This window comes from Lipotes vexillifer, unplaced genomic scaffold (assembly GCF_000442215.2).
Source record: "Lipotes vexillifer unplaced genomic scaffold, Lipotes_vexillifer_v1.1 scaffold1053, whole genome shotgun sequence".
Lineage (NCBI taxonomy): Eukaryota > Metazoa > Chordata > Mammalia > Artiodactyla > Lipotidae > Lipotes > Lipotes vexillifer.
Window position 1 is genome coordinate 22,303 of NW_006796292.1, and position 16,204 is coordinate 38,506.

At 37.4% G+C, this 16,204-nt stretch overlaps 1 protein-coding gene across 1 annotated transcript in view; it reads left to right on the forward strand.

Annotated features, from left to right (window-relative positions):
• Positions 1-15,246, forward strand: part of LOC103084483 (pericentriolar material 1 protein-like) — a 37,317-nt gene extending 22,071 nt beyond the window's left edge. Inside the window, exons 9-18 of the mRNA XM_007468487.1 lie at positions 1,982-2,116; positions 4,473-4,670; positions 6,263-6,325; positions 6,580-6,715; positions 7,020-7,180; positions 9,750-9,825; positions 10,370-10,626; positions 12,899-12,991; positions 13,083-13,200; positions 15,221-15,246. Of these exons, the coding sequence (XP_007468549.1) occupies positions 1,982-2,116; positions 4,473-4,670; positions 6,263-6,325; positions 6,580-6,715; positions 7,020-7,180; positions 9,750-9,825; positions 10,370-10,626; positions 12,899-12,991; positions 13,083-13,200; positions 15,221-15,246 (1,263 nt within the window). The remainder of the gene's footprint in view (positions 1-1,981; positions 2,117-4,472; positions 4,671-6,262; positions 6,326-6,579; positions 6,716-7,019; positions 7,181-9,749; positions 9,826-10,369; positions 10,627-12,898; positions 12,992-13,082; positions 13,201-15,220) is intronic.
• The last annotated feature ends 958 nt before the right edge of the window (positions 15,247-16,204 follow it).

Below are 16,204 nucleotides of genomic sequence, written 5' to 3' on the forward strand. Positions count from 1 at the left end.
TGTAGGGAATGCGACCATCTCAGGAAATTTTATTGCATTTACAATTTTGTGTCTGATTAAGTTATATCCTTTCATAAGGATCCCCTACTAAATTTAGCATTTCAGACAATTTCTGAGGCCAACAAAATGAGTAGGACTAATGGTCTGATTTTAACTATTTTATGATGTCTCATTTCACTTCAAATCTTGACTTTTTGGGTAAGATTATAGAACTTCTTTGTTAGTGTCAGCCTTACACCCAGTCACCTAAGCTAGACTTCCTAACTTTCTCTTACCCTCTATCACCTGTGAGTCAAAAATTGATGTTTTAAAAAAATTGATTTTGCCCCTGAGAGCAGTTAGTTTTACTTCTTTCTCTCCAATAGCATAACCTTAATTCATATCTTTGAAGTCGAGAGATTTCACCACTGCATATGGTTTAGTTTCCCAGCTTTATCTCTCACTACTCTCCATCTAGATAAATACTCATTTCAAACTACTGAACATTTCCTATACCTGCCATTTCTTTTTCATATATCAGCCCTTTGTGCAACTAGTCATCATTGAAAATATAAAATGCTGTCACTCTTTTCTGCCTGACTGACCTTTCTTCAGAGCTCTGATATGCTACCATAGCTCCTTAGGGCACCTAGTGTGTGCTTCTTTTATGATCCTTAATTATTCAGCAAGTAATGAGTATCTCCTGTGAGCTAGCAACTGTGCTAGGTGATGAGTAAGAAACAGTCCCTGCAGTTTAAAAGTATCACCTAGTGGACAGTGCATAGCTTGTAGTGATTGATGTGCTCATGATCCGACTCCTCCACTGGTATTTGATTCCTTGAAGACAGGGACTGTTGTCTTTTTTTTTTTTTTTTTTTTTTTTTTTTTGCTGTACGCGGGCCTCTCACTGTTGTGGCCTCTCCCGTTGCAGAGCACAGGCTCCGGACGCGCAGGCCCAGCGGCCATGGCTCACGGGCCCAGCCGCTCCGCGGCATGCGGGATCTTCCCGGACCGGGGCACGAACCCGTATCCCCTGCATTGGCAGGCGGACTCTTAACCACTGCGCCACCAGGGAAGCCCATGTTGTCTTTTTTTTTTAATTGCCTGCCTTGACACATGAATTTTTAAAAAATGAGCTTCAATCCTTAGATTTAAGGGATCTTAGACATCGTCTCGTTTGGCCACCTTTGGCCACACATTTAATGGAAGGGAGAAAACCCCACAAACTTAACCTGAGTCAAGGTTAGAGGACCTGCCCAAATGAGTTTAGTGGCAGAAAGAGGATCAGAACCTTGAGGTTTCTTGATAAGGATGTTTTATGGACTCACCTCAGAAAGTTAACTCTGGTTTGGATTATTATGTAGATTGCACATGCTTCTAAAGGAAGATTAAGGTGATGAAGAGAGTTGCCCAAAGGGGCTTGTTAAGAAAGGACAGTAGTTCTCAACTGGCTGTGATTTTGACCCTAATAACATTTTGTGATGTCTGGGTATGTTTTTTAGTTGTCAGAACTTGGGAGAGTGGAGGGTGCCATGAGCTTCTAGTGGGTAGAGGCCAGAGGGCTGCTAAATATCCTACAATGCACAGGATGTCAGCAGTGCCAAGGCTTAGAAAAGTTAGAAGATAACGCAGAGGAAGTTGGGTGGAAGGTGAAGTGTGGTTGTGAGAGTAGTTGAAATGAACTGAACTGCAAATAGGAATACAAGCAATATGGAAACCACGGCATGAGTAGTTCCTTAAAGTACAGAAAGGAAGTGATGGAAAATGTTGAATCAGCCAGTTTCTTTTACTAGCTGTTATCTGCTATAGTGAATCAAAATTTGCAAACCTTTTAATGTGTGTAGGGGGGAGTTTGGCTATTCTTATGAACGAAGTTTCCAAGTGTGCATCTAAAAGCTGAAGAGCTTATGCAAAAAAAAAAAAAAATACAATGTCATTACGTGGATTAATATTTTTTTTAAGCAAGATAAGTTATATCCTAACCAACTAGGACTTTTCTCAGGAGCACATGGATGAAGTATGCTCTTCTCAACTTCTAACCTCAGTAAGACGCATGGTTTTGACTCTTACCCAGCAAAACGATGAGAGCAAAGAGTTTGTAAAGTTCTTTCATAAACAACTTGGAAGTATACTACAGGTAAGAGCTTGTACTTGTATGACTTCAATAAGTACCATGCAGTTAGGATTTTTTTTTTCTGCCATTTTCTGGCATTACACAGTTTATTCAAGTAGATATTCATTCTAGCATCCATTTGGGATGACGTTTTAATACTTCTTAGGTTATTGCTTACTTAGTTAAAAAAAGTTGGATTAGGGCCTGTGTCTTCATTTAACTTTATCATCTCTAAGGCCTGTCCCAACTCTAATAAAATTTTGTTTTGATTTTTCTCCTACCCAGTAAGAGCATTTCAAGTTTGAATTGTTTAAAAAGTATTCCATTATATTTTCTAAAATAATTTTTTTTACCAATCTGGGAAATTGTAGAAGCCTGAAGCTAGCTTTTGATTGTAGAGACTTCTTAGGCTGTAACAGTAACTTTAAATTATGCGACGGTTAGTGGTTCGTAACTGCGGGCAATTTTGCCTCCCAGGAGACATTTAGCAGTGTCCTCAGACCAACAGGCAGGGAGGGGCTGGTAGTAGCACCTTGTGGAATGTTAACAGTGCCAAGGATGAGAACCCCTGTGTTAATGAGTAGGGATACCGTAATTACTCCATATAATAAACATCTTGACAGTTAAATTCACCGGTATGTTTTCCCATTGAGATAGTTCAGTGATGTGTATTATTGTTCCAAACTAGAAAATATGTTTTTCTTTTCATCTGTATTACAGAATTTTCCTGTAAAATTTTTCCTTGCTTCCTATTCTGTGTTTAATTTAAATTGGTTTTAGAGATAGTATTTTCACTTTGTCCATCAAATTTTTAAAAACCCTAGGTTGATGTGCTTTTCCATCACTACAATTTTTCATTTTGTTTTTAATAAGACTGAAGTATAAATTTCAGGAAATCTATAATAATCTATATAAATCTATATATATAAATCTATAGTAATAGATCCTAAAGTGTCCTGGCTCTATTTAATCTAGTTGTACTAACACATAAGGAATGTAAGACATCTGTGGTGTTACGCATTGTTTAAAAATGTTTAGGATAATTTTTAGGTAAATGCATTTTTATAAATTTAACTAGGTAACTTATTCCTACAGAAAGAAAAAACTCCATTTTAGAGTCAGGTTGAAAGAAAAACTGTTGATCCTTTAAATGTTTTTGTTGATCAGGATCCATGTAGCCCTTCCTCAGTTTTGTCTACTGTTATAATTGTGGGAAGATTCCATATATTAATTTGCACGCAAGGTTTTTTTTCCTAAGTCTAAGAAAATCTGACTGCTTTTCTTCGTATTCCTAATTTTTTTTGCAAGGAGACCTACATGAAGAATAAAAGTTAGTTTACATTAAATCTTGCCCAGAGTTGAAAATTCTTCTTGAGGTAGAGATTAAATTACTGTCTTCTACTTTTTCTCTTACAAAACCTATTCAGTGAATTTTTTTTCATGAAGGACCCAGGGTTTGTACTTCTCTCCATCACTGTGCTAGATAAGGTAGTTTTTTGGGAGGGAGGGGGCACTGAGCATTATAGTTGTTTGCCTGTTTTCTAAATAGCATAGTCCATATTTTTAGGAAGAAAGAAAAATAAAAGTGGTTTTGTAAAAACTGTAGAATATAGCAGACTTGTTCACTTGATGATGCTATATTTCAGCTTAAATAGAACTAAAGTTTACTTTCAGACTGATTTTTTTTTTTTTTTTTTTTTTGCGGTACGCGGGCCTCTTACTGTTGTGGCCTCTCCCGCTGCGCAGCACAGGCTCCGGACACGCAGGCTCAGCAGCCATGGCTCACGGGCCCAGCCGCTCCGCGGCATGTGGGATCTTCCCGGACCGGGGCATGAACCCGTGTCCCCTGCATCGGCAGGCGGACTCTCAACCACTGCCCCACCAGGGAAGTCCTAGACTGATTTTGAAGAGAAAATTTAAATTAGAATGATTGGCTGCCTTACATAAAGGGGAAAACTTGAAAAGTATTCTAATGGTATTTTCTTCTCTCATGGCACTTCAGCTTTTCACTGTGGTTTATATGTATATCCTCTGGTACTGTGTGGGACCTCTTCTGAGATTAGGAATCCCTTATCTTATATATTTGTGGCTGGCAGTTATATTACATAGGGACTAAAGCTATAGATGACCATATGTTCTTTTGTATACTCTGTAAGCAGAACTAGCAATATTCCCACTTAGTCATGTTTTTAGTAATATTAATATATCTTTTCTTAGCCTGTCTTAGCCATTAGTTTTAAGTTTTTCAATACTAAAAAGTAATAATATTGTTTTTTCATTGGTGAGTATTATAATTTAAACTTGTTAATTATTTGTATTGCTTTACCCACAATTGAAGTTTACTGTAATCTTTAAAGCTATTTGGTTTATCTTTGAACAGGATTCATTGGCAAAATTTGCTGGCAGAAAACTGAAAGATTGTGGAGAAGATCTTCTTGTAGAGATATCTGAAGTGTTATTTAATGAATTGGCTTTCTTTAAACTCATGCAAGATTTGGATAATAATAGTATAACTGTTAAACAGAGATGCAAAAGGAAAATAGAAGCAGCTGGAGTGATACAGTCTTACGCAAAAGAGGTAAATTACATGCATTTTGATTTTAGGAGTAGTTATAATTAGCATATAAATATCGTTCTTGATCATTATGAGTAACTAAAATCATACTTGACGTCAGCAAAAGTAGGTTTTTTAGTAATATGAGTTAATCAGGAATGCAGGCAGGAACGGGTGGCAGGAATTATCAGGTAGCCACTTCATGCTATTGCCACTTACGCAGGTTTCCAGAAGAGAGAGGAGGGCTGGGATCCGGTCCTTGGCCAGCTGTCTGCAGTAGTTATTGCCAATCCCAGTAGATGCCCCAGGAGTATTTATCACCGCAGCCAACAATTATGCTTGTTATTAGTTAGTACTTTGGTTGTATATCCCTGTAGCTGCTTATACCCTGTTAAATTAGTCTTGATCACATATGAAATTGGATGTTTTTTTCCCCTCAACTTAAGGCATACCAGGAGGCTTTTTCCCTAGACAAGCACCCTTTTCTTGACTCTTATCATGAGAGGGAAGGCAGGTCAAGACCCAAAACAGAAACAGATAACCCTTCTTCCTGAAACCTAAAGTGGATAAAGTCAAGCCATCTTTTTCACACTTTTCATAATGTTTTTATTGTAGACATAAATAAGTTTCACATCATTTCAGTCATTGCTTAGAGCTTGAAAAAAATAAAAGAGGATGATACTATAAAAAAATGATAGGAAGGGTTGCTTTAGATGGCGGAATCATGAGGCTCCTTCAGGGGATGAAAAGTGAGGTAAGCCATGGAGGGACAAGAGGAGTTTATAATGAAGATGAAAGGGAAGAGCATTCCAGGCAGAGAGAACTGTTAAGTGTAAAGAAAGACTCTTAAGGCAGGATTGAGTGTTTTGGAGAACAGAGAGAAGGCCAGGGAGGCAGGAACACTTTAAATGAGACGAGCATGTAGGAGATGAGGTACACAGAGGTAGGTAGGACCAAGTTATGGAACCTTAGAAACTGTGGTAGGGACCTTACATTTTATTTTGTTGTAAGCATGATGGAAACTCATGGGAAAGTTTGGAATAGAGGAGTGACATAATCTCAGTTTAAGATTTGTCTGGATATGATACTGATTTGGAATTGTGGAAGAGTAGAGATGGAAGCAGAGAGACCAGTTGTAAGGCTGTTGCAATAGTCCAGGTAAGAAATTATGTGTCTTATCTTTGAGTGTGTAACAACAGATACCTTTGGATGATTGAGTCAATAATGCATTCTGATAGTTTCAGTGTGGATAATAAAAGTAAAGTACAGGCTGGTTCCTAGTTTTCTGGCTTGTGCATTTGGGTGGATGAAGGGCCATTTACTGAGATTGGGAAGACTGAAGGAAGATGGGGGAAGGAAAGGAATCAAAATTTTTGTTTTGGATTTAGTAAGTTCATGATATTTCTTACACATCCAAGGAGATGTCTGGTAGACAATGTTGCTTTTTGTTTTGTTCGTTTAAAAGATTTAAATGAAAGTTGAATTTACATTTCTAAGAAAACACTCAACTCTTTGGATGATGGTTAAAAAGTGCAGCATTTGTTAAGGTTTACTGAGTACTTAAGTGTAATGATGAATGGTTACCCCTAAGTTCTGCTTAATTGATTTGCTTATAGGCCAAAAGGATTCTTGAAGGAGATCATGGCTCACCTGCTGGAGAAATTGATGATGAAGACAAAGTATGTGCTAATAATTCTTTTGAAACAAAAGATTAAATAATTTAAGTAGTTTTTACCTTAATGTTTGAGAGCAAAGTATATCATAAAATATCCTTTCTTCTGACAAACTTTTATTTTCTTTTAAAAACAACTAAATTTAAAATGATTCTTTATATTTTTATTAGATAATTATTATTAATTTTTATGGTAGACGTACTATATACCTTTTAAAAATGTACTTTAAGGAATTAATTACTCAAATTTATTTGTGCTAGGACAAGGATGAGACTGAAACAGTTAAACAGACTCAAACATCTGAGGTTTATGATGGTGATGGTCCCAAAAATGTGAGCTCTGATGTCTCTGATCAAGAGGAAGATGAAGAAAGTGAAGAATGTCCAGTGTCTATTAGTAAGTCTGAAGGCTCTAGACTAGGTTTATACATAAGTTCTTTACAGATCGCTTATTGAAACAGTTTGGTGGAGTGGAATGATTATAGAATTAGGTGTCAAACAACTCTGAATTTGAATTTCCGTGTGACCCTGACTAAATTACCTGTCCTTTCTACACCACAGTTTTCTAGTGCTTACTGTTTTGAAGATTTCAGATACTGTATGTAAAGCACTTGAGCAATGCAGGAATGCAATAAATGGTAGCTATTATTAAGATTTAAGTGCTGAAATTTTACTAAAAATTGTGTTATTACTCAACTTAGATTTGTCCAAAGCTGAAACTCAGGCTTTGACTAATTATGGAAGTGGAGAAGATGAGAATGAAGATGAAGAAATAGAAGAATTTGAAGAGGGACCTGTAGATGTCCAGACTTCACTGCAGGCTAACACTGAAACTACAGAAGAAAATGAACACGATGATCAGGTATTCCAGTGCAGACTAACACACCCTCCACCAGTCTTACTGTAACTACTGAAAAGCTGATTCTTTTTACAGATGTTAAAATTTACAACTTCACCATTCTCATTTTCATGAATACAAACTACTTTAATATTCTTATTGAAATCCTAAACACTATTATTATTTTTGTATTTAGCAATGTTTATATTTAAAGCACGTCAAAAAAAATGTTTTTTTGATAACAAGTCCTAAAAAACTATGTGATTACTTCAGAAGATCTGGATTTTTAAGTTTTATTTTTTCTAGTTATACGTGGAAGTGGTATGTAACAAAATAAAATCATTCCCTTTCTTACCTTCACTTCATCCTGCCCCAGAGGCAAAATTTTGTATGATTTCTTCTGCTGTTTACCTCCTTACATCTGAATAATATGTGTGTGTATTTATTCATTTATGTATTAGGCATTACCTACTGACTTCTATTATAGCAGGTGAAGATTTTTAGGTCACTTATGGCTCCTCATTTAATTATATTAATCCTGTCCACCTCATTTAATTATACCTTTTGGTTAAATCTGTATTTAAACAAATATTTAGATTTAACCAAACTATGTAAATATTACTGACTGTTGAGCTAAGCAAATATTATTTATCGCTAAGTCTTATATATTTTTTCACCTGAATTTAATAATTGTCTCAATATTTTTATTTACTCTCTTTTCTTTCATCACAAACCCAAGTCTTTGCTATGCCCATCAGTAGTTTTATAAACCTCTCAGTAGAATTTTCTACATGAATCAATTAGTCAGTTTTGTCCTTCCTGGAGCATTCTCCTTTCCTGCTCCCTTCTGGGTTTGGCTCTTCTTTAGCCCTTTAAATAGCTACCAGCCTGGGAATGCCCTTTGTTGTTCTCTATTAGATCTCAGTTTCTGGAATCAAATCTTGCCTTTCTCTTCCTTGGTTTATTACCTCATTTTTGTGGAGCACATCTTCCAGTAGCTCTCTAAGAAAGAATGCAAAGAATATTTTGAGACTTTATATTGTCTAAGAAAACTTAATGCTTCAGTGTTGAAAATCATTTTCCCTCAGGTCTTTGAAGGCACTGTTTCCTTGTCTTCTAGTTTTCAGTGTTGCCAATGCCTTTCTTTATTCCGATTCTTTGTGTATATCTTTTCTTCTTTCTAGCTCTAGAAGCTTTCCCTCCACTCCCCCCCCCCCCCCCCCCTCCGAGTTTTGAAACTTTACAGTGATATACGTCATTGCAGGTCTTTTTTCATTCACTACACTAGGTATTCAGTTGTCTTTTCAATATAGCATGTTCTTCAGGTTCGGTCAATTTTCTTTTATTTCCTTTATTTCTTCCTTACCATTTGCTCTTCTTTTCTTCTGGAATAAATGTTATCAAACGTTACTACTAGCTCTCATGGGTTGATCTAATTTTCTCCTCTTTTTTATTGTCTCATTGCTCTTTCTCTTTTACTTTTTGGGAGATTTCTTTGACCATAATACCTATATGAAATTATTTTTATTTCAACTGTTGTATTTTTAATTTCTAAGTACTTTTTTCCTGACTGTTACTTTTTTATAGCACCCTGTTACTTCATCGAAGCAATATTTTCTCTTACCCACCTAGAGGCTTTCTTTAAATATCCACTGTACCTTTGGTGCTTATATTAAAGAATAATAATACATCAGAAAGCCAGTTGGGGTTCTTTTGGGCTTCACCATAGGGTAGCTCGGTGTATAGCTTTTTGACAGAAAATCGCAAATGTTAATTCCTATTGGTCTTTTCTCTGGGGTGGTTTAGTTTCTCCAAAGTAGGGAGGGTCCTCCAGTCTCCTTCTGCCTCCTTGGCTGTTGGTGTTCTGCAGTTAGGCGTAGGATTAGGGCTGAGGGTCCCACCTCTATACAGACTTGCACTAGATCTTTCTGTTTCAGTGTGACACTTTATCCTGTCTTCACTTGTGCTTTCTGCAGCCTACCCCTTCCCTGGTGGCCCCTGGTCTGAGGCTCACTAGTTCATTTTCTTCAAAACATAATCTCCCATTTTCTGTTGAGCCTGGGGGAGGGAATCTAAACGTCCACATATTTCTTAAACAGCTTCAAACAACCACCAGCACCATCCCCTTGTCACCAGCTCCCACCCCACTACTGTACTCCTTCCTTCCTAGACTCTGGTACACCCAGTTATGAGGTGAGTCTTCAGTTTTCTGTCCTCTTGCAGAAGGCACTTAGCTCTGTTCATCTTTCTTTCCTCCTCGTCATTTCCTCTTCCTTTCACTTAACTTCTGCATATAAACAGGTGTCTTTTAGTTTCATTTAAGATAGAGTCTGGTCTGAAAAAAAACAATGAAAACTAGTGGAGTCCATAACATTCAGTTCCTTGTGTTACTGTGAGGCTAAGAAGAGGAGCCCTTGTACTGAGCTGCCTTGGAACTGCAGCTACTACCGCCTCCTCCCTGAAACACTTTTAGGAGGTGTTTTAAAATTCCCCTGTCTGAGGTCTCAGGGTGGACATACCACACTTACCAAGCATCTCCTGTATAGTGACCATATATTTAGGCCCTACTATTAAGACAACTTTTTCCTTCCAGGTTCCACAGCATGATTTTGAAAAATCAGCAGAAAGCAAAAATGTCCCATCAGAACAAGAACCCACTACTAGTAAAGGTAAGAAATCTAAATAAGTTTCAATGTTAAGATTATCTGAAGTGCCCTTTATGTGCCTAAAAACAAAAAAATCTAAATTCTTTGAATTTCCATTAGAAGTTCAGAGGTGTTTTGGACCTGATGTATGTCTTTTTTTTCCTCCATAAATCCTTTGTAGAAAACATGAGGGCTTTGTTTCTGCAAACAGCTGTTAAAGAATAGTTGACAAATATTTAAATACAGAAAAAAATTTTGTAAGCAAGGTATCTTTAGATACCAATGTGGGGGATTTTTAAAAAATACCCATTCCTGGGCCTTACTCCTGAAAATCCTATTTCTTTAGAAATCAGGTGCATTTCAGGTATCTAATATTTAAAGCATCCCCAGATGAATCTGGTCAAATAAATTTGGGAACCATTGATAAGGATAATTTCTAGTTGCCTTTTCTTTTGGGTCTTAAATGTCTTGATTACTCTCATTTATACAGTTTAGTCTTTATTTGGTATAATAGTAAATTTAATGACAGTTGTATTACACTAATGTTAAGACTTTCTTTTGATGACAGATGACCAAGATAGCACTCCTGTGAAGCCCTGTTACCTCAATATCTTGGAAAATGAGCAACCTTTAAAAAGCACTGTCCAAAAGGACGCTCTTACTACCATCGATTCATCTAATCAGCCTAACACTTTGCCTTTACCTTTAACTGAAATTGAAACCTTGGTGCCTAGAGTCAAAGAAGTTAAATCTGCCCAGGAAACTCCTGAAAGCTCTTTGGCTGGAAGTCCTGATACTGAATCTCCAGTGTTAGTGAATGACTATGTATGTATCATTTGCATTTCATTTCTGTGCATATTTCTTCATTTTCAGGTTAACATTTCTAGTATATAAACACAACTCTGTGTTTAGGTTTAGAAACTGTCAGAACATTTTTATTTCTTACTCAGATTTATTTTAAACTTGAACAGAAGAGTGATAGTGAATTAAGATGACCATCTCAAAACCTAAAATTCCACTTTTCATAGTTTTGAGAAGCAAAGAGATGAGTTTTATATGGAAACCTTGAGGGAGTTCAAGTTCAGATCTAAAGGGGTAGTGATATGTGAATCATCTCTTACGCTATCCACGCTTGACTTCTCAACAGTTTGGAACACTTCATAATCTTTGATAACCCTGAAAGTTTACATTTGGGATGGGAAATAAAGTTTGACAGCACTAGAGTCCCTAGCTCTGTATAGGGAATGACAGAAAAGTAAGCTAGCAAATCTGCATTTATGATGTAAGTAGCTGAGTTTAGTTTTACTCTGGACGTTTGTTTCAATTTAATTTTATAGCAAATAGGTTTTTTTTGGTGGATCCTTGGGCTGTATATGTTATATATACTTTACTTTCTTTTGTCAGTAAAAATGAAGGGATTTGTAATAATGTACCTTTAGGTCTAAAGAATGTGTTTCACATGTTTTTAAATTAACATCAGTTTTCTGCCCAAAGATATACTTATGATTTCACAGCTTCTCAGCAAGGGGGCTTATAATACTTCAAAACATTCATAGAAAGAGTAACTCTCTTAATTGTTTTATTTGCTTCACTACCTGTAAAATTTTGCATTTAAAACTGTGAAAGTTACTTACTAGATTTGTTCTTGTTATCATTTGATGAGTGCATAGAATTACTGTAGGAGGCATTCAATCAAAATTAACTTGAAATTAGATCTTAGAGGGTCTTGAATTTGAATTTTAGGCAGGGAACACTACTGAAGGTCTTTGCGCAAGAAAGTGAAATGGTCAAAGTCACTGGTTTTTTTTTTTTTTTTGCGGTACGTGGGCCTCTCACTTTTGTGGCCTCTCCCATTGCGGAGCACAGGCTCCGGACACGCAGGCTCAGCGGCCATGGCTCACGGGCCCAGCCGCTCCGCGGCATGTGGGATCTTCCCGGACCGGGGCACGAACCCGTGTCTCCTGCATCGGCAGGCGTACTCTCAACCACTGTGCCACCAGGGAAGCCCAAAGTCACTGTTTTTGAAGATGAATCCGATGACTATGTAAGAAGTGTTGTCAAGGAAGCTGTGTTAGGAGCCTCCATTATCATATAAATACAAAATGAGCTGAATAGAGAGACATGGGTGAGAAATGTTTCAAGAAAAAGAAAAGCCTGAGGTTTCTACTGGGTAATTGGTAGAATGATGATACTATTAAAAATCAAAGAACTAGGAGAATTAAAAGACTTAAGTTTTCAGGAAAACAGTGTGAGGTGTTTTTTAGTAACTTTTGTGAGTTACTAAGTTCATACCTCATCTTTCTGTTTGAACCTCTGGAGTTGATACTGAAAGTCTGTAGGGGCTTCGCTGGTGGCACAGTGGTTAAGAATCCGCCTGCCCATGCAGGGTACACGGGTTCGAGCCCTGGTCTGGGAAGATCCCACAGGCTGTGGAGCAACTAAGCCCATGCACCACAACTACTGAGCCTGTGCTCTAGAACCCGCAAGCCACAACTACTGAGCCCATGCACCTAGAGCCCATGCTCTGCAACAAGAGAAGCCACCGCAATGAGAAGCCTGCACACCGCAACGAAGAGTAGCCCCCACTCGCCGCAACTAGGGAAAGCCTGCACACAGCAGTGAAGACCCAACACAGCCAGAAAGAGAGAGAGGGAGAGGGAGAGGGACAGGAAGAGGGAGAGAAAGAAAAAAGGAAGGAAGGAAGACTGTAAATGTTTACTTATATTCTGCTGGATACAGTTCTGATGCATTCTATAAACATATCAAGTAATAAAAGTAGTTCTAATTATTTTAGCCCTCAGTATTACTATTACTATTTTTTCCTCTAACCTGTGTGAACTGGCTCTTTGTTTTATAAAATGGGGACAGAAAAGCTTGACTGTGTGCCCATAGTTGCAAGTGTGTAGCCCTTCCCGTGAACTCTAGATTTCTGTTCTATTCACTGAGCTGAATATAGAAGAAAAGTAAATATGATAGAATTACTGACATATATACACATGTAAGAATCCACTTTATCTTTAAAGATATGGATTACTTTGGTTTAGATCCAGAGATAGAGTGGATTGCCGTCATTAAATATAATTTGTTAATCTTATAGGAAGCAGAATCTGGTAACATAAGTCAAAAATCTGATGAAGAAGACTTTGTGAAAGTTGAAGATTTACCACTTAAACTGACAATATATTCAGAGGTATTTTGCTCTCTTTAATTAAAGTTGTCTTTATATAACAAATACTGTTAGGGTGAAAAATGATTTTGTATTTTTAATTTTCATTCTAAAGGCAGATCTAAGGAAGAAAATGGTAGAAGAAGAACAGAAAAACCATTTATCTGGTGAAATATTACGTGAAATGCAAACTGAAGAATTAGCTGGGAATTCTCAGACACTAAAAGAACCTGGTAAGAGTTACCATTTTTAACCATATCATATTGAAAAGCTACTGCATCTTGATACCGTCATTTTGTTTTGTTTTTTAAATGTGCTACTAGTACCTGGAATATCTAGGATAAACATTAGAAAGGAAGCGTAGTTCTATAAAAATTTGTTCAGCTGCCCAATTTATAAAATAGTATTATCAGATAATTTTTTTCTGTTTTTAGGGGTTTTTTTGTTTTGTTTTTTTTTTTGGTACGCGGGCCTCTCAATGTTGTGGCCTCTCCTGCCGCGGAGCACAGGCACCGGACGCACAGGCTCAGCGGCCATGGCTCACGGGCCCAGCCGCTCCACGGCATGTGGGATCCCCCGCCCCCCCCCCCCCCCCCCCCCCTCCGTGAAGACTGCCGCCATGTTCTGCCTGCCATCTGCCGCACACGCTGGCATGTCGCTCCAGGACCTTGCTTCAGACAGGTCAGCTCCCTCGTCCATTAAACCAGTGATGTCTCTGTTGCTGACTCCAGGCTCTTTCTTTGGTCTTGAAGTTGGGCAAGCATAGGCCTTGTAGGCCTGTGGGATGCAACCCAACACTAGGGGAGACTTTATATTAAGGTTTCCTTTTACTACTAATAAACTAATGCCAAACCCCCATCAGCAAAGACCCCAGGGTTTTTTTTTTTGGTACGCGGGCCTCTCAATGTTGTGGCCTCTCCTGCCGCGGAGCACAGGCACCGGACGCACAGGCTCAGCGGCCATGGCTCACGGGCCCAGCCGCTCCACGGCATGTGGGATCCTCCCGGATCGGGGCACGAACCCGTATCCCCTGCATCGGCAGGCGGACTCCCAGCCACTGCGCCACCAGGGAAGCTTTTAGTTTTAACAAAGTAATATATGCACATGGCTTAAGAAAGAAAGGTATAAAGCAGTTAGTGATGATTGGCAAGAGCCCATTTCTTTTAATTATTGGTTTTCAGTTCTTTTGGAGGAGACCCTCTAGATCTCTAAATACTATTCTTATAATTTTTCTTAATTTTAAAAATTAGATAATTTTCCTGTCTCCCAAATGGAAAGTATTTAGACCCACCTCTTCTTCTTTCAGTGTTTATATTATTTTTGGTTTTCCTGTTACCGTTGTTCTTATAAATATATACATTTTCTAGTTCCATCAACTTTGGTCATTACCCAACTACTTGCTCCTCCCCTTTTCCTTCTGCCTTCTCTGTTCAGTTTTACTCATATTCTTACGTTATTAACATTATTAAAGTAAACACTTACATTCTGTTTTTGTAACTGTAATAATTGAATCTTCTGTAATTTCCTGAAGATGATTCTATATAAATAAGGTTTGTTGCAGAACAAAGTGATAGTCCCAGATTTCCTTCTTTATGGGTCTAATAGCACAACCCAAGGGCTACTCAGAGGAGCACATTTCTTGCATCAAAGTCAAAGATTTTCTTTTTGTTCATCAATTCGTCAGTTGATTAAACTCATACAAGATTTTTTTTTTAAGAAATAGGGTGAAGAGAAGTGCAAACCAAATGTCAAACCTTCAGTTAATTCCTCAGTCTTCAGCCCATTTCTGCCTGTTAGGACTCAGTTGGTACCCTCTGCACTGCCGCCTGTCCTAGTGTGTCTAGGCTGCAGCTTCCTCCCCTCTTCTCTGTGCCTCCATCTCCTTTGAGCATCCTGGGAACTTGTTGTGGTTCCCCATCCTCTGTTCTCTCACAACCACTCTTCTTCTGTTGATCTGGGTTTATTCATTTTTATACTTCTTTTCTTTTTTTTTTTCTAGTGGGGTTTTCTTTTTGAGAGAGAGGAAGTATCTGCTTAGTTTGCCATCTTAAAATGGAAACCCTTACCTTTGCCTTTTAAATTCTTGCTGTGTGTTATCAGGGAATTATTGTAGCAAACTAAGTTTCTTTTGTAATAACTTTATATTAGAAGTGAAAGTTTTAATGGAAGAGAACAGCAGTATTAAACTAAATTCTATAAGGTCTTAACTTAGTAAGTAATTTATAAGGCATTAACTATGATTCTGTTTTTCAGAAACAGTGGGAGCCCAAAGTACATGAGATGTCTTCAGAGGCTCATCTAACTCTCTCTTTACATAGTCACTGCATATATGGAAATGGTACTAAATAAACATCTGTTTTGATCTGTAAAAAATGTAAATTAGTTTGACACTGCATTTTTGGTAGGTGTGCTAATTTCTGCCCATGGCAGTTTGAAACATCAAAAACTGAATTCTGGACAGATTCAAGCCTTGATACACTGTGGGGTTTTTTCTTTTTCTTTCTGTCATTTTTTTTGGTCTTGATATTTTTTTCCCCATTGTGATGTTTGGTAACGTTAAATTTAAAATGTAGTTTTAAATAAAGTTTGGACTTAACCTGTAAACTATCTTTTTTGGAAATTATGTTGAATTCTATACAGCAAGTCACTGCTCTGTATAATTAGGCTATTCAAAGAGCAATGGTCAAGAGTTAGAGAAATATACTATTTATTGTAAAGCTCAGCCTTTAGGCCAGGCTTCCAAATAATGCCAGTGTTGCTGCTATTGGGTCTAATGTTCTTTTAGATACTTGCATGTCTTATTCCTGTGCAAGAATAGGGCAGGTTATAAAGGTTTCCAGGTTATTGTAGAATATATATTAATATTCTATTCAAATTGGATAATAAGTTTAGAACACTTGTCCTTAGTACCTAGAACTTACATAATTATCTATTAGATAAATATTTTCTAGAATTTCAATTCATATCTGTGTTGCCTCAGTCTAAAAGTAAAAAAACAAAAAAAGTTTTCTATAATTAGAGAGTATTTCTGCACAGCCAAGTAAAGTAACATTGTGATTAATTTTAAAAGGAAAACCAAGATCTTTAAAGTAGAGAATAATAGAACTAAATTTATGTACCAGCACGTTAAAGTTCTATATGCCTTCGGACAACCTTGCCTTTTGAGATGATAGTTTAGCCAAAGCATAGCAGTTGCTTCTGTATGCAGTGAGAGAGAAGCAGGTTCGCAGAGGAAGT